The sequence below is a fragment of the Besnoitia besnoiti genome, chromosome VII, assembly GCF_002563875.1.
Source record: "Besnoitia besnoiti strain Bb-Ger1 chromosome VII, whole genome shotgun sequence".
Taxonomy (NCBI): Eukaryota; Apicomplexa; class Conoidasida; order Eucoccidiorida; family Sarcocystidae; genus Besnoitia; species Besnoitia besnoiti.
The window spans coordinates 3,164,149-3,182,045 of NC_042362.1; the positions used below are offsets into that span (position 1 = coordinate 3,164,149).

Sequence of the window (17,897 nt, forward strand, 5' to 3'; positions counted from 1 at the left end):
CGTGGAGAGACGCAGCCAGAGCTCAGGCAAGACAGAGACAGACCCCACGCGGCCGAAGGCGCGAGAGATAACGGAGCGGTTGGAGAACCAGGAGGAGGCAGGGAGGTCGATTTAGCGTCCGCACACGGGAGCCGAGACGCGGCGGGCGCCTGCGTGTTCCTGCAGCAAGTTTCCGATGCGAGAAACGCGCAAATCCTGCAGTGGAGCCGGGGTCCTACGCCGCGCCCCTCGGCGCGGGTTATGCGCGAGGCGCAGCGCACTCAGAGACAAGAGAGGTGAGAAGGCACGACAGCAGCACCTTCATTCGGCGGACAGCTCCTGGGAGCTCACCGCGGAGCTAGAGAGAGTCCTGCTCAAACAGAAAAGGCGCGGCAGGCGGCAGGGAGAGGTTGCGAACACACCGAGAGCATCGGAGGCGGGAGAGGAACCGGGAAAAGCAAGTCGATGACGGGCCAAGCAGGCGGGAAAGGCGAGGAGAAATCGCGGTGAAGAAGACGAAAAAGAGGCCTGCAATGCGGCTGGCGAAAAGCAAACACGAAGAGAGCCTGCCCAGTACTGAATGCGAGAAGTGCCGCTGGCGAACTCTACAGGAAATCGCACTCAGAGGCGCTGCCTCCGCGTGCGTCCAGACAGAAGCAAAGTAGTGGAAGGAAAAACAACGAAGTGTGTGTTGAAAGGCAAGACGAAGAAAGAGGCTTGTATCTGATAAGGCGCCGGCGTTATGTGGTATTTATACCCCGGGATTGCGCATGCAAAAAACACAGCGTAGGCGAGGCGATCAGCTAGCGAGAGACAAGAGGATTCCCGAGCCAAGTCGGTCTCGCCGCCCAGGGCGACACAACCGACTCCCTGAGGTCCGCTGCAGTTTCGTTTTCATGTTTGCCAGATTCCACCTAGGAGCTGCGCCGGCGGCGCACTTTTATCTCCCCCGAGTCTGGAGGGATGAGCATCAATGCAACTTTCTTTGCCAAGTGCCGCCAGAGGCGTTCGAGTAGCTGGCGTTCCCCCCAGCTTGAGGCGATAGTCTGGTTCCCTCGGAGAGACTTCGGAGGAACGCCTCCGTGAAGGTTTCTTTTTTTTTCCTCACTCACGTCATCAACAGCACACGCCGGAAACTGCCGGGCTAGCTACACGACGCGCGAACGGAGCTGGTTCAGCGCGACAGAACACCGCAGGTCGCGACTCTCCCGATTTCCGCGGGTGCCTTTGAGGGGAGCAAAAAGCTCGCAGATTGGTCGTGAATTCCCGCTTTGCTCTGTAGTGCAGCACGGGAACGCTCATACTATTTTTTCAAGAGAACCAGCAGAGCCATCGAACTCTCGCGGCAGGAGAAAATCTCCCTGTGGCTGCGGAGCCGCTCGCCTGTATCAAGTGCCAGCACAGCTAGGACAGAGCCGCGGTGGTGTTGTCACAAAACACGTCCTCCCTTCGTTCACTCATCGATTGGATTTTGACTTTCCTAGCTCCTCTGGTATACGAGGGAGTAGAGAGGGGACCTTGAACATTCAAGCTAAACTGCCGCGTAACACTGGCTTGACTGTGGCTCCGACAAGGCACCCCGGAGAAGATACGTAAGCCCTTCAGGCCCTTTCAGAAGTGGACTTTCAAAAAGGGGGGTGGCGCTCTCATGCGTCGCGGCGCATGTGGAGAGGCAGGCCCCCGCACGGTTATTCGGAGGTGCAGCACAAACGACTGCAGTGCGAAAGCTCATCTGAGAGTGAGTGTAAGGACCGGCAGGGTCGAACCCTCTCGGGCCACTTGGTACGCACTAAAAATACTATTGCATTGCTCCTCCGCCGGAAACAGTGCTATTGGCCGTCTGTTACGTTCTTCCTGGGTCACTATGTGCAGAGTCACAGACAGCTGCTTCTGTCTTGTGTCGCTGTCATCGGAAGAACGGGGAACCTTGTCGCCGTGGCTTTGGTGGGCACTCCGAAGACGATTCGGACACCAGGGCAAGAAAAACCATTGATGTCGCCCCTCTGCTAGCTTATTGCTGTGTTCGTGTTAGAAGTTAGTGTGCCCATGCGTTATTGAGACTGCTCACGGAATCACGTCATGCCCATTCCAAGAGAACGTGTCAGGCGGCAACAAGCGTCGTGCTAGCGCTGCCGGGGGTGACATTCCGAGCATTCTAAGCCGGTTCCATATACACGCTGTGGTGTGCATGGACGCGAGCGTGCGGGAACTTCTTCACATTCTCAGTAGGCCTCTGTACTAGGCAAGGGATTGCGCATGTTACTACTTACACTGGACACGCTTGTAAAGCCATCTGCCGTACACTTGCATATATCCACATACTCCAGGCGTCATGTGCCACAAAGCCTCTGTAGTAGTGAAAGCTGCAAGTAGTGCATAAAACAGTACGAACGCTTACGGTTCTCTCCAGTCGGAAGTATCTCGTGCTCCAAGCAGCAAACGGCAACCATGGAATTGACCGGCAGTATCAGCGGACGTGTAGTGCCAGAAACAGCTAATCTCCCGCACATTTCGTGCAGCATGGAAACGGTCTGCCTCTTGGCTCGGACAGAGTTCAAAAACGAAAAACCCACAGTACCGTGCTCTCAAGTGTCAAGGACGGCCAGGAACCATGACGAAGTCAGCCGCTACGTTTTCTGTACTTGACCGACCTTGCTGACAAACCCCAAGACGCGTGCCCTGTGATAGAACAGTGCTCTCATCAGCATTTTGTTTCTGTCCCACACAACCACTTACGTCGCGCAACAGTCCAATCCTCCACGTTTATGCTCCTAATCCTGTGGACACGTGCCATTGTTGGGATGTCGGCGTCCCTCAAAGCGACACTGCCTCCTACGGCTTGTAGGGCCGGGACGCGCGAAGCCACAGGTTAATATCCTACTGCTGTGTTCTTCCGGTGTCGTAGAAAAACCGCCTCCTCCGTATACAACCCTCCCATCACTAACGCGGCCATATGGCAGTCTGTGCGCCGGTGGGTTGTCACTGGTGTGACGCCCCGAGAAAATGCAGGCCGCCAAAACCAGCCTCCGTCCGCCCACACTATCAGATCTCCTTGGCAAAAGGGCTATACCCTTATCTACAGGGGACCAGGGAGTAGTCCGGCGCAGGGAAATCCCTCCGGCTACGGGGAACGACGGAGTACGTACCGCCGTGGTTCTATTCGTCGAGAGCTTTAACGGCGCGTGGCAGCAGATGTCAAACGGGAACAGTTCCACATGCGCTTCGGTGCTTGAACCAGCTGCCCTACCTGCCATAAAAACGAATGCGGCAATAATTTTCATGATCTGAGCCTGCAATCCCTAGCAGAAGGTCATCAACCGGGCAACATGGCGGTTTCTGTGGGTGGCGTCTCTGACGCGTGGAGATGCGCTGCGCTGTAGGAAGCAAAGTGTGGGCTACGTATGGCGTGCGACGCTAAGCATCTGTGACCAGCCAGACAAGGCGTCCTGTCTGATCAGCAGGACCTCTGTAGATTCACAGGTCACGACACAGCCGGCGTGCTCTGGTATAGAGAATGCAGACGGCCGCGCCGGCGCGGCCGTCTGGCTCACCCCATCGTCCTGCACTCACCCCCCCCCCCCCCTTCGCCCCCGCCCGCTGCGAAACCCGCCTCAGTGTTGAGTACGACTTTCAGCCTGTGGGAGCATCGACTGGAGCAACGGCAGCGTTTGGACTGAGGCCACCGGTGGTACGCAGGTCGACATCCGAACCGTTGCGACTGTGGCTAGACGACAGCGTCGCCGTCACCGTCCCACCTCCCCTTCACGAATTCACGGTGATCGATTGTGCACCGGTATCTTAGTTCCAATATCTCGATCGCTATGTAGTTGGGACAGTCGGCCATGATTTGCCATTATACGTGCATTTCTCTGCGGACACTCTTTACATCCTTGGCATGGCGACCATTGCTCCCGCATAGGGTTTTCACGTATCGATCTCCTCTTGGTGTTTGCGCTGAAAGGGCGCGAACAGACCAAGATTCCTGTCTCGAGGGCAGGTTCGGCCTTCGTAGATGTCGTCTGTGTGCGTGCGGTTGCTTGGCCTGCAAACTGAGAGAACTGCCGAGCTGTAACACGTCCTGTGTGACTGCACTCAGACTGCCGGTTGGTGCTACCCATTTCTTCGTTTCAACAATTCTGTCCACCCAGCGACTTTATAATTGTCGTAGGGGCACTTCAGTCAATTCCGTGCCTCGCGCCGCAAAACGACGCGACCTCCACCCGGCCTTTGCGTACGCCTTAGTGCATCCGCGTTCTGACTACTCCCACAACGGCTGGTGTGTCAACCTGCGACAGTTTTGTCGGTCGACCTCCCGGCAGCTGCATTTTCAAAAAGCTGAAGGACGTAACGTGAGGCGCACCCCTTGACGTGAGAAAGCGTCCGTCAAGGCGTGACACTGCAACTCAATAACCTCTACCCGCCATCTGAATGTCTCGTAGGAAATTTGGGGTGCTATAGCTGTCCTCGTCCTGACGCAGTCGCGGCAGCTGGTCGCGCGAATCTAGTAACATCACTATGGTTCGGCAGAATATTAATATCGAGCAGGTCGTCGTCAGATAAATTTCGGTGGCATCATTTGGCGTCGAGAAAAGAGCCCAGTCGCTGCACAGCGGACTTCTTTCCAATCCGGCCCTCCAGTCCCTCGTTGGTGACTCCTGCGTGGAAGTCTGACCCGGTGCACCCGTCCACAGTGCGTGGCCAAGTCGACTTTGGAGCGCAAAATCCCATCACGTAGCCTGATTGACGGCGGAGAAAACACAGGAGGGAGGCGATTATTCGTGGTTTCGAGTTCCGTGCGATGTTCCGGACGAACTAACGGCGGTAACTAACGGTGGTAGAAGAGGCACCACCATCTTTTGTCGCCAACGGGAGGACTCGCGGCCCTGTACGTTGAAAATAACCACATACGCGTGCCTTGTCGTTGTTGCTTTACGATAACGACTGCCTCTCCACGGCAGCCAATGGAGCGAAGGAACCGTGGTGGACATCGCGGCTGATCGGTGATTGTCGCCTCCGTCATTTGGAGACGCTTCAGCGCGCGCGCTGCCGAGTGTCTCGCGTCCCACCCGATTGCTAGGGCGCCCCTGTCTCCTTGTGGCGTCGGGAAGGCTTGGCCCCGTGATGAGGGACTTTTCCTGACGGTGCGACCCCCCCGAGAGAGGAGTCGACTGCAAAATTGAGTTTTTCCTTCATCGAGCCCAAATTTTCGAGGGCGCATGTCTCTGCAATATTTTCGCAGGGGGGACCAGCGTTGGGGAGACTGTACCCCACAATCCACCAGAGCCTAGGCGGGCGGAGCCAGGTGCAGAGGATGTGCAACTACACCGTGTCTACCTACCGGCGGCCACCACCGCGTGAACCCCCCCCCCCCTTGCAGACCTTGACGCAGCCCCGCGTGCGTGAAGCCATCGCGACGCGTCGAGTCTGTCGGCGGCGCGTCAAACCAGCAGAAGGTGCGACGACGCCGGAATAGTGCGCCGTTTGGAGGGAGTGGTGCTTTCGGCGTGTTGACGACTTTAGGAGGATAGCAGTTAAGGATACTGTTGCTTGCGCTTTGTGGGTAGTGCCTCACGAGCGAGAGCGGCAAGTCCGAGTAGCGACGCGCGTGCCTCCCCCCTCCCGGCCGTCCTTACAGGACTCATTTGCCTGCGGCTGGCGTGCGGTGCACACCTTCCCACCTCGGCGCTGGCCGTCGTCGTCCAGTGCGGCAGTCAAGCTGGTTCCCCAGCTCTTCGGCTTGCAGACGGGTGGGTAGAGGCAAGAGAGTTCGGCGCAAGGCTTCCCGGGGTTTTGGCTTGTCAGCCCGGTGACTCCGCGGTTCTGCCTCTCTTGGAGAAAGCCTCGCGGCGTGCTAGCATCTTTGCAGGCGTACAGGGTGTGTTGGGGTTAAACAGGCAAAATCCGCATCGTCTAGCCACTTGTACGCAGGGGTGACACTGGCGGGTGATTCGCGTGGGGGGGTGTGCGGCGTCTCTACTCACGTCCCGATGGTCCCTCGTTTTTCGCGTGGAGTTGTACAGCCCCTCACAGACTTCCGATTGTCCTTTTCTCTGTGGCCTGGTGTGGGAGTTTGGTCATCGTTCACACGGCGTGGTGCACGGACGAGGGCGTCTCTCTCCTTACTGTACTGACACAGTTTGGGTCAATCCTCCGCCTTACGTACGTAGTGTGTGTCTTTTTTAGCCGCGAGACTCCGAGCAGCAGCCGGCGTCAGGTCGGATTGACGCGCTCTCCTCCGCCGGGTCACGGGAAATTTCGACGTGCACGTCTTGCAGGCTCATATACTTCTCCTGCTGATAAACCCCTCATACAGTGCACGCCGTTGTTTTGTTGGGAAAGAAGTGTAGTATTGGTTTTTTCTGCAACTTTCCGGTGTGTGCAGCTGGACACCCCTGGCGGGGAAGGCCGTACGGCCACACTCGCATAGAGTGACTAGATCGGGAAGCCGAGCAGGTAGTAAGCTTGGTGAAGTGCTTCGAGTCAGTGAAATGGATACTTGCGCAAGTGCGTTCACATTCGTATCCTCTCGCTCTCTTCGACGACGGCTCTCTCCACGTCCGCAGTTTTAGAGAACCAACGGCACTGCCGTAGGTGCTAGTTGATCGAACGCGCGGAAAGAAGTCCGACTCCTACGTTTGCGGGCACCTCACCCGCTCGCCCAGTGTCTGGCTTTTGTCGACGGATGGGAATTGGTCGTGTTGTGAGAGGGTAGCATGGGTGTGAGAAGAATAGAGGCGATACGCCGAGTCGAGAGAGCGTGTATGACAAATGTGACGAACCGGGAAATCTGTGCGCATGTGGAATAGGGACCTGCGTAATTCGCGAATTCATGTGTTGCTGACGCGGATAAAGGCCCACGTTTTTTTTCACGGGAGTGCCGCCGATAAGCCTTCCGCTTCCCCGGTTTTTTCGGTGGTTCAGGCCCGACACCGACGGTGCTGGTCTATGGCCATCTCCGCTCTTTAGGAGACTGTCCGTGCTACGCAGAACCGCGCAGAAGTCTGCCGCATGAGAGCCTGCGCCTCGAATTTCTTCTCCCTTTGCCCGTCACGACTCAGACCCGGAACGAAGGGCAGTGCCCCCTCGTGGTTCGGTGTTTCGGTCAAGAAGGGATTGTGCATTCAAGGGTGTGGTGGACTAGGCGAAGCATGCGAACCGGAGAAGCTGTTTCAAGTCTCCCAGGATCAAGAGCGGGCCGAGTACGCGGTATGACGGAAGATGAGGTCATGTGCAGCGCGCAGTCCCCCCTGGGGAGTGCTCAAGATGCACAGCTTTCCCAGAAGTTGAGCGGCAGAGAGCAGAACTCGACGAGCCGCGATCGAGCCAGCGCACGACGTCAACAGTGTCAAGAAGACCAGGTGGCGCCTTCCTCCCCGGCCCTGCGCCCCGCGTGTGAGTCTCTCAAAAAGGATTGTTTTGCGACTGACCAAGGGCAGTCGCGCGGCGGCGAGGCAGCTAGGCCGTCCCGTGCCAGCGGCTGCACGTACGACGAAACTGAGAAAGGTTCCGGACTCCGAGACAAGGCGAACAACACAGTGCAGGGGGAGGAGGCGGAGTCACGCAGCAGGACGCACACGGCGGTCCAGCAAGAGGCTCTGATGTCCCATGAGACTCTAAGCGATGCGACGCGAGTTGCTTCTGGGGCGCCCAGTGTTGTGCACCACGCCCACGACATCCGAAGGGAAATGGGGCCGGGTGGCAAGGCGACAGGGCTGGGGGGGGTGCCTGCGGAGACCCTGAGGGTAAACGGAGTACAGGCAGCGCCAGGGACAGCCAAGTCGGGCACGGTGCTGAAGACGCGGCTCACAGGGGCAGCCGCGGACTTAGAGTTCGAGCGCGCGCGGAGCCCTGCACGCGCCACCCCAGTAGAGAGCCAACCGGGCGCCTGCGGCGAGGCACCTGCCGCTTCTTCGCACTCGGGGTCTCCGGAAGGAGCAGCTGCAGCCCATCTCGCGAGGAAGCATGAGAGGCCTGCGAGCGCAAGGGTGGTAGCCGGAGGGACTCGAGAAGAGAGGTCGCGACGTGAGGCTGATCCAGCTGGTGCGTCGCCTACTAGGGGCGAGGCCTGCGCTGCCGCATGCCGCGAACAAACGCTCGTGGAGACTCAAACGACGGTGCAAGACAGTGGACAGACGGGCGCAAGGTGGGCGTTAAAAAACGATGCCTCCATGACGGAGACGCCTAATGTCGAGCACATGGCGGACATGGGTCCTGCAAGAGTTAAACTGCCGATGGCGAAGGGGGAGGAGAGTGGGCGGCAAGTCTTCCACGCGCCGAGTGCTGGAGACTGCGTCCCGGCGAAAGGAGGCACGCAGCGGACGCCCCAAGCAAGACCCCGGCTGGTTTTACGGCGAACGGGAGACGGCGACAGCGCAGATGGGGATGCGGACAATCTGGGAAGCGCGTCGCCTCTCTCAGCCTCGTCTCCCGGTTCTCGGCTTGTTCGCGTAAGCAGGGGGGGAGGGCGCCGTTACACTCTCGCACCCACAGTCAATTGAAGCACTTTCTAGTGTCGGGAATGGTACGGGGACGACTCACTGCTGTTGGTAGAGGATGGAGTATGAGCCGTAGCGCAGCGTGATGGCGCACCGGGTGGTCGCCGTTCCTTTACTCTGTAGCACTAACAAGTTATACCTGGGAGCTTGCAGCGACGCTGGAGTTCGTAAGGCGCAAAAACGGTTAGCGGCTGTTACTGCGTTGTGTGCACGCAGACGCCTCCGATCGCCGAGGATGTTTTTGTCACGGTCACCGCCTCGTTGGAAAGTCCTGTTGCTCCGGTCCCTGGCGTCAAGACCGAGCACACTGACTCCCGGCCTATCATTGAGAGTGGAAAGTTGTTCTACCACGAGTGCACTTTGGACGGGGCGACCGGCGTCTGTTCTACCTTTCGCGACGTTGGCCTCCTCGGCTCAGATTCGATGGGTCCGTGCGGGTCAGAGCTGGGTTTTTCGAGTTCGAGAAAGCATGTACTTTCGGAGGGCACCAGATCCTTGTTTGGGAAATGTTCGCCTTCACACGCGGCACTGACAGGAGTCGGCTCGGCGCCACACAGCGAAAGCAGTAACCCCACATATGATCGTCGTGAGCCATGCTGGGGCGCCTCAAGCCAGTGCCGGTGCTCCCCCGTGGTCGGCGGTTGTTCGTGCAGGTCTGGGAATGCCCTCTGCAGTGGTAGCGTGCCTAGAAGAGACACTTCTGTTGCTCAACCAGACATCAACCACTCAGGCGCGGCCTTCGCGCCGGGAAGCGGGAAGCTTTTGAACGGCGACGACGCTACACCGGAGGAGGGCGACCGCGCAGCGGAAGCGAAGAAAGGGTGCAGCGCGCCACGGAGTGCAGTGACGGCCACGATGGAGCTCTGCAGCCCTGGCTCGTGTGGGGGGAGCTGTTCGCACGCGGATCTGTCAGGCTCACGAGGTGACGAATCCTACCTGTTTCCTACCGACAGCATGGGTCGCGTGGCAGCGAGCAGCTGCGCAGGGAGCGTGCGGGAGAGCGGCAGACCGTCTGTTTGCCCGTCGATGGCGTGTGCGTTGTCTGTCGGACCTCCTCAGCCTGCGCGAGCGGACGCAGTGCCTGACGATGAAGTGCCACATCCGAGTAAGACCAATGACTCGCCAGCGACCCCCGCTGTGGAAATGCTACTTGGAGTGAAGAGCCATTGCTTTTCGGAGCCAAACGCTTCTTGGAATCGTCAGTTTTTTCTCGGGCCCCGGGAGACAGCTGCAGCCGCTATTGCCCTCGCAAACGCGTGCGAGGAGACGTTTATATGTCTCGGTTGGATCTCGGAGAACGAGAGAAAAGACGGTCGGGCGTGCGCAGACGTCGGCAGCGTGCGGAAGAAGACCAAGTCGAAACATACGAGTCTCCTGGAGGCCTTCCGAGGCACAAAAATCCTTGGGCGGGATTTCAGCACGCGGGGCGCGAGCTCACCTCACTGTAATGAGGTGGGCGACGATCCAGCGGGCCTCAAGGCTGCGGACCGCGTTGGAGTCCAGGACCCATCTGTTATATTTGACACGGCTAGCTCAGCTTTGACGATGCGCTGGGTGCCGCTTGATCAGGCAATATTCGCTCAAGCAAAGCCTCACGAGCTCCAGAGTCGTCGAGGAAGCTCATCGGTGGAGCCGCAGCCGGCGGACGGCAGACAGGGCGATGACCAAGTGGACTCATTACGTTTGCCGGTGGCGGAGCTGGCAGAGCGGTCGTCTGCACTGTTGCGCGAGAACTCGTGCCAAGAGCTTCAGAAGGCGCTTCGACGGGTGCGATCTTCTGCATATCCCTGCGAAGAAAGCTCCGGTGACGAGGTTGCAGGCCAGGGCTTTCTGGCTGGCGCCTCGAATGTGGTGGATGTGATTCTAGGTGGAGCAAACTCAAGGAGCGGCAGTGCTGGACGTTGTTTTGAGCATTTGGGCCAGACACCTCGTGCATGTAAAGCGGAGGACCAGGTGATGGAGCATGCATGCGCAGTGGAGACACGGCTTCCCGGTTCGCGTGCCGGAGGAGCGCAGGCGGAGCGGCCAGCACCAGAAGCTGCCTCGAAAAACGTTCCAGTCGGAGGCCTCGCCTGCCAGGATATGCCACGTGGGCGTGATGAGGTCGCAAGACCGAAGAAGTGTGTCAACGTATCAGCCAGCGCATTGCCTCATGCAGGTCCGTGTGCGAGCGCAGCGAACACGACTCGTACGCAGGCTGAGGCCGCTTGTGCTTCGTGGAATGTTCGTCTGTCTTGTGAGGACACGACGATCCACGCAGCGTCTTCTCCGTCACCCCTTGCTTCACATAGAGGCTCGTGCAGGGGTCAGGAGGCCGTGGAAAAGAGTTCTGGAATGGCCAAGGTGTCATCCGTGACGGTGAAAACGCGAGAGGCGTGCAGTCAGCTGGTCCAACGCGGCGAGGTGCCGAAAGCAGGGAAGCCCCCGGGGACACTGGCGACCAGTGCGCGTTCCGAAGGAGCCTCAAGCAGCAACGCTGCTTCTCGGTTGAACTCGAGAAACTCAAATCTCCATCGCAAGCCGGCAAAGGACAACTCCAGACACGGAGACAAGCACTCAGGTGACGACTCAGGAAGGCGGCCTGTCCCGTGTTACGGCGCGAACGCCCGAGGGTCTCACCACTGTGGACATGGCTCCGCTGCAACGGATGCTACTCAAAGGCAGCTCGATGCGTTGCACGCGGCCGCCGCAGCGGTTCTGCGGAGTCGCATTGAAGGCCGCAAATGGGGGCAGACGAATGCGCGTGCGCAGCGGCACGCCTCGCGGTCGCTTGTGTCTGAAACGTCGACGAACGCAGCACGCGCAGGAACTGCTGGGAGGGAGGCGAAGGACGGTGCTGAAACTGCACCGCATGCGTCGCAGCTCGATGTTGAGAAATGTTCCCGCCGCGTGCGCGCTGAAGGGAACAAGGAAAAGGCCGTCGTGGCGACTCGAACGCCTCCCGTCGGTAGCAAAGGCGACCGCTTGGCCGCTGCAGTGGACGGCACTGAGGTGAGGTGCGCTGGAGCAGAGGCCAAAGAAGACACAGGTATTCTCCTGGGGTCAGAATGCTACGGATCTCGGCGGCTTACTAAGCTCGGAACCGCATGGAGTCAGCACGTCCCGCCCAAACATTTCATGGAGAGGCTTAACATGCTCACCAAGGCCACGGGAACAGAACGCACTCTTCAGCGGCGTGTCAGCCGCACAGCCGGCTCGTCGCAGGATCTGACTATGAAGGTCCGGTTTAAAGGCGTGAGTGGAACTCGCCAGGAGAACCACCCCATGGGCGGGAAAGTCCAGCAAGCATCGTTGCAGGCGTTCTTTTCCGCTCCTGTGCCGCGCGGAGGCGAGTTGGGGGTAACCGGCTGTGTGCACTCGTCCAATGCGCTGAAGCCCCTAAGCAGCAAGCATCTAGCGCGGAAAGGAAGCAAGCGGCTAGTGTCGAGGGTGGCTCTTGGTTCGAGTTCCGCATCCGCAGACGCGCAGGATTGGGCGGAGCGTCCGAACGGGCGAGGTCAAACTGAGTGGCAAGAGGAACAGACGCGCAAGCGGCGCAAGCTTCAGTCTCTTCTAGGGATTCCCTGTGGACTCGAGGACATTGCACAGGCGCTGCAGTGGGAAGGCGAACTGTGCGGCCTGCTGGGGCCAGAGTCCCCATCGGCTTCGCTCGAGCCAGCGGACGGGGTCCTGCATGCGCGTCCCGCGCGGAATTCGAGCCGCAGACAAGGCGTTCTTGAGGGCGCAGAACGGGACGCTGCCAGGGAGAGGATTATGGCGCTTCTCGGGAGCAACGCCAGCAAATCTCACGGCAGACCAGGCAGTCTGGCCGGGCCCAGAGAGATAAGTCGGGTGCCCTCACTTGTTTCGAGCAGCGTAGACCCTCCGAGCTACGCAGAGAGTGTCTGCTCGCCAGCGACGGATGCGCAGTTACGGAAGGGCCCGCAGACGGCTGTGTCTGCAGGCGAGGCCAGCGCGCCTTGTTTTAGAGGCTGTAAGACGAAGGGGCAAGACGAAGCGATGGCGGCGGCGACCGACAGCTCCGATTGTAGCGGTGCAAGTCCCTGTGGGGGGGGACGTGCAATTTTTGCTGCTCTCCTTGATACGAAGCAGGCAGAGGAGCAGGTGCCGAGCGTGAAGACAGACAGCAAAGCAGAGGAGAGCGCAGGGCATGAGCGGTCGACGTGCGCTGCCGGATTCTTACGAAGGTTGTCGCCAGTGCAGCACGGGGCGACCCATGACGTTGCTCCATCATCAGCCTCCACGCACGCCGCAGGATTCGCGGGCGCAGGGGATGAGGACGAGACGAAAGCAGAGGAGGAGCAGTCTCCAGACGAGGGGAGGGCCAGTGGCGCAGCCGGAGAGGGCGCCGGTCTGCCTTGCCTTACCTCCGCATCCTGGTCTTCTCTTCGTCGCTTCTCAAGCAGGTCAACCGTCTGTACGACGGGCTCCTTTTCTCGCGCCTCGTCGACCACGACGAGCACGTACGACTTGTCCCCCGTCGCGAGTCAGATCTTCTCAGCCTGGCCAGCGAGCATCGCGCCGACAGACAAAAGAGGGGACTGCAGCGACACCCAAGCCTTCTCGGCACTCGCTGGCCTGCCCTCTCAGGGTGCGGCTGCGGCTGCGGATCCCAGCGCCGCTGTGGAACGTCCGCTGTCCGACCGAAGCGTGCCGGCTGGCAAGGCGTCGGCCGACACGCGCCGGTCGCTGTCTCTAGACTTGTCGGGGCACCGCACAAAGTGTATGGAGCTGATGCAGGATACCCTTTCTGCCGCAGACCTGGGAGATGATGGGGGGGATCAGTCAGGTGAGAAGACGTGCAGCAGCGAAGACTCCAGAACGACCGCCGCATGCGTGGAACTGATGATCGAGATGTTTCAAGCGGTAGGCGAAGAAGGCGCTGTGGCCGCAGCAGCGTCCCTTCTGGAGAAGACAGAGAAGGACGACATGGTGCCGCAGTGGGAAGAGGGGGATGACAGGGAGGATCAGTCCACATCGAGTTGGGGGAAAGCAGTGTCCCGGGACTGTCGGACACCCTCCCACCAGGACGTATCGGTGGGGTGAGAACATTATTCCAGAGAGAGATAGCCGTGCGCACGCAGCGGGTTGTTGTATACATGGGAACGTGGGTGTTGGCGGAAGAGAGCCAACGACTGAGGACTTGCAAGAGCGACATATCATCTCTGCCAGCCATAGACCTGAGGTGCGTGTGGCGCGTGATGCGTCCATGGCGCCACGATAACGGGACTCACTGGCGCCAGGGGTACGGGCCGCGAGGCGACGGGGCAGAGAACCCGTCTCAGAACGCGGAGACAAGCCATGCGGCGTCGTGTGTGGATTCTCTATCTTAGAGCTCCGTGGCGGGTTGAGACGAGCAATGATCGCGTATGAGTGCCGAGTGGAATGAAGTGAACTGCGACCATCGCCCACAGGGGCGAAGCTTCGGGAAAGTGCCCCGCGGAGACAGCGGGGAGTGTCTGCATTGATCCCGGATACGCTGAGAAGGGTGAGGACATTTTTGCGTGAGGGGTAGATTCACAACCTAGTTCGAACCCGGTCTGAGACTGCGGGACAGGACCATCTGCCAGATCACGTCTGTGCTCGGAAAGACCGCAGACGCTTGATCGCGTATGATGAAAATTGTCTCGTTTGTCAGTAGTTACTTTGCAAATGCCTGTTGTACGTTAACGGTGTTTCCCCTGTTTTGGCTGCGTGCTGACGCGTACTGCTGATGGAAGAGGGGTATTCGTGCTTTCACCTCAGGCCACAGCGGATAATTTGCTACACTGTGGAGCGAGGCGGTTTATTTAGACGAGAGTGGCGTTGGCCACGACGTTCGTGTTTTTGAGTGATTCCTACATGCTCTGACTGCGGTCAGCCTCAGTCCTGTCGAGGTAAAGTGTTATTGATGGTCGACCGCGGCATGTGGGTACTCGAAGTCAGTTTCCGCTTGTATAGAGACGTACCGCACGGGTCGATTATTTGCGTCAAGCTGTGGGGCGTTGGACGGCGCGGAGGAGGTTCTCGAATGCCGTCACCGTCCTGAAAACACAGTACCGTCGTCCGGTCGATTCCGTGTGGGACCCAGCGACTTGCAGTACGGGGAGTGTGCAGAGGTCGACGTCGCCGCACGGCTGGAACGTGGCCATCCGCTTTGCTGGGAAGCGGGCCGTAGTTTTCTAGATTGCCGCGTACTTCTGGGGGACAGTTTTCACCCGATGGGTGTCTCTGCGCCGAAGCATGTCTTAGTTCCAGTCTCGATGATTAGACTTGCATCTGTACTGGCGAAAATGAGGTCACGCCCGCAAATGAACAGTTCATTTTTGGCGTGTCACTATATATTCATCGCTAGTCTGTGGGCCGCATGGCTACTGCATGCCCAACACGGTACTCAGCGCCTCAGAGAAACGGCGTGGATCGATGCGTGTGCCCTTCGGTGCTCATGGTGAGTCCGTTGAATTTTGCGTCCGAGGGGTGGCGGTGGAAGACGTGACTGTCAAATTTCATTTGGGGACGTGGGCTGAGCCGCACAAAAAGGGAATGAGCTCTTCAACTCATGTCGGTCTGAGCGGGTGCGCCATATCTGGGCATGTCTTCCTTCATCAGCCTCCTCCAGTTTGCATGGTGACAGAGCCGGTGATGAGAGGCCAGTCCTGGCGGTCCCGCGTTTCAGACTCGTGTGCCACCGCTTCTTTCTGACAGTGGGCGACAGAGGGAAAATGCGAGTATAATAGCAGCAGTATTTTATGGTAAAGAAGTTCAAATGCAATTACATGCCCCGGGTTGGAGGGAATGCCGCCATTAGTAGTGGCGGGCAGGCGCGAGTTGTGCGCGCAGTGTGCTGCTTTCCCAGCCGTGCCTTTTTTAGTAGCGCGAGTCGGGATCAATGCGGGCGTCAAGAGATCTCGTGAACTGACCGCTCACTGTTTCCACTCCAATAGTAACTAAGTGACGCCGGCGAGGACAAGGCCTTACGTTGTTCTTGAGATTCGCCGCTCGTGTAGAGTCGTGCGAGCTGATAGCCACGCAGCCTTCACGGCCAGCACAAACTTCCTATCACAAAGCAGCTTCTCTTTTCCGGTTTCGTGATTTGAATTGCCTTGCTGATATATCACAGCCAACTGCATTAAGTTCTAGGAGGAACCTCACATAGTCGAGAGCTCTCCCAGCGCGTAGCATGGCGGCAAGCGGCCTGCAGGAGTCGTCGAGCACCTGGTTAACCCGACAGAATCAGAAACGCATGCTGGGCGCGTGATGCGGTCGGTGTAGGCACGATAAACCTAAGTACCTCAGTCAACTGTTTCAGCCTTCGGGGGTACAGATTGTGGTACGCTTTCTGAGCACTTGTCCCAGCTAGTCGAAGCGGACAACTGCCGCCGCAGGCGCTACATAAACTGGCAACTGTAGTGGTCGTTTTTCTGCATTGCTCAGTCCTAGCAGTAATAGCATGCGCCTCCACATGACATCGTGACTCCCATGTTGTTCCGCTTGCGGACGAGAGGCTGTGGGCGAGGGTGAAGCTCCAGCGGTTTCCCGCTACCTATATGGAGGCAGCCATCGTGCAGGTGTCTCGGAAGAAAAGATGCAAGCTGAAACTTGGAGCAGCCCTGTCAGTCTCCCTGTGAAGTCTGAAGGGATGGCCTTCTGGCATTCCGTCCTGTTGTAAGTAGAGGTGAAACAAGATCTGTTTCAATGCTAGGCGGAACCCTGGGCACAGCTTGCTATCAAGCTACCCCTTCTCCTGATTTCAGTACCGTGGGTAAGACTCGGCCGCCATACGCCGTCTGCTCTGTCGTCTAAAGAAATAAGTAGAAAACCCATGGCTGCGCCATCACTTCTAGAGAAACTTAGTCCGGTCTTTCGTCTCTGGATGGCAGAGGTCACTCGCCCTGATTTTCTTCTCGCGCCCGCTGGGGGACCCCTGTAGGCTGTCGCTTCGGGGATGCGCAAGACCCCGTTCGGCGCAGGGAGCCCCAGAAGTTGCTTGACCGCCGCGGAAAACAAGATTGGTCTGCAGTTCCCAAGAAGGAGCCCTGCGTAGTGCGCCAAAAGAGGCTGTTTTCTGACTGAAGTGAGCGTCGCCTATAGATGCGGGGGACACTGAGAGGCGCATCGATGCGCGTGCCGGAAGTCTGCCCTGTCATCTAAACCCCGCCACCGGCACGTCTTGCCCTGGAGTGCTGCGGCTCGGTCCCGAGCCGATGGTAGCTCCCGATGTTCGGGCCCGATCCAGCTAATACGAGAGAAACGCCCACAAATGCAACACGCTCGGACCCTTCAATTTTATCATGTTCTTCGTTTCATCACAAACTAGAAGGGCCAGTCTCTGCGGGTGATTTCGGGGACGTTCCACCGGAACGCAGACTTGGCATCTTTTTTGGCTCGGCAACGCTGGCAACGCGACACGCCGTATGTGGTGAGGCCTCTGGGACTGTTGCCCTTGACGTTTCTCATTTTCAACCTCCTAGAATCTCTACAAAGGTACGCGTCTCGTCTTACACGTGCAGTAAAGACTCAATCTCGCGGTTTTTTCCATCCGTCGATGACTGAAACGCGTCGTTGTTTAAGGTTCTCTCACGTGCCTACTTTGAGGACGGTGACGTTGCGCTAGGTCTTCACGCATTTTCAGACGAAACCGTATCTTTGGGTCAACGGCACAGCAACTACTGGGAATTGCTCTCTTCCCAATACAGTAACTTTTTTGGCTGGTTGACTGCGGTCCTTTCAACGAGAGCCTTTCTCCTCTTTGCGTATATTACGGAACTCACGGGTCTCTGTCACCAGCTGACGCACGAATGTTCGGGGCTGCGCACGAGTGGTCCCCTTGAAGTTATCTTCCGTCAAATTCAGACTTGTTCGATTTATTTCGTTTCTCTGTCGAGCTGGGTGGCTTCTTCGAGACCTTTCCAAGGCGAGCTGTTCCCGAGACCACTAGGTTCTCCAGTACTTCGGCCTGCCAACTGCCTGTTTGCCGCCGTCCACTTTGGGTCATCCCCCTTTAGTCATCTCCCTTTAGATGTTAGTAGAAAAACACGTCCAAAAATTTTTTCTAAGAGGTCGCTGTATTGTATTTTTGCGAACAGGAGAAGTGTGGGTACGCCTCTTCGTGTCGAGGATTCTCTCACATATCCTGCAAGTGATGGAGCGTCAATTGCTGCCACTGGCTCAAGTCGCCGAGCTGGATCCACGTCTGCTTCGCCCGCGCATATTTTGTTTGTCTCATTTTGACGGGAATGTTTCTGCTCTCCGCATTTGACAGGAGGCTTCGCTGCATTCCCATTCAAGGCCTCAAGGGTAGCAGGGTCGGATCCACGTATTTCCGGAGGGATTAAACGGTAGTTCTTTGCTTTCATAAACAAAGCACGTCTGCAAGATCAACACAGTCTGTTCCCTGTCTGTTTGTGTTTTATTCAGCTAATTTTCCAGAGAAGCTGACCACAA

The 17,897-nt window shown here is 58.1% G+C and overlaps 1 protein-coding gene across 1 annotated transcript; it reads left to right on the forward strand.

Moving 5' to 3' along the window:
• Positions 1-7,187: 7,187 nt before the first annotated feature.
• On the forward strand, positions 7,188-13,520 carry BESB_080560 (uncharacterized protein; the record flags this gene model as incomplete). Its single annotated transcript, XM_029366418.1, has 2 exons — positions 7,188-8,426; positions 8,691-13,520. 2 exons carry the CDS (start codon positions 7,188-7,190, stop codon positions 13,518-13,520), a joined length of 6,069 nt encoding a protein of 2,022 aa, XP_029217849.1.
• Positions 13,521-17,897: the final 4,377 nt, after the last annotated feature.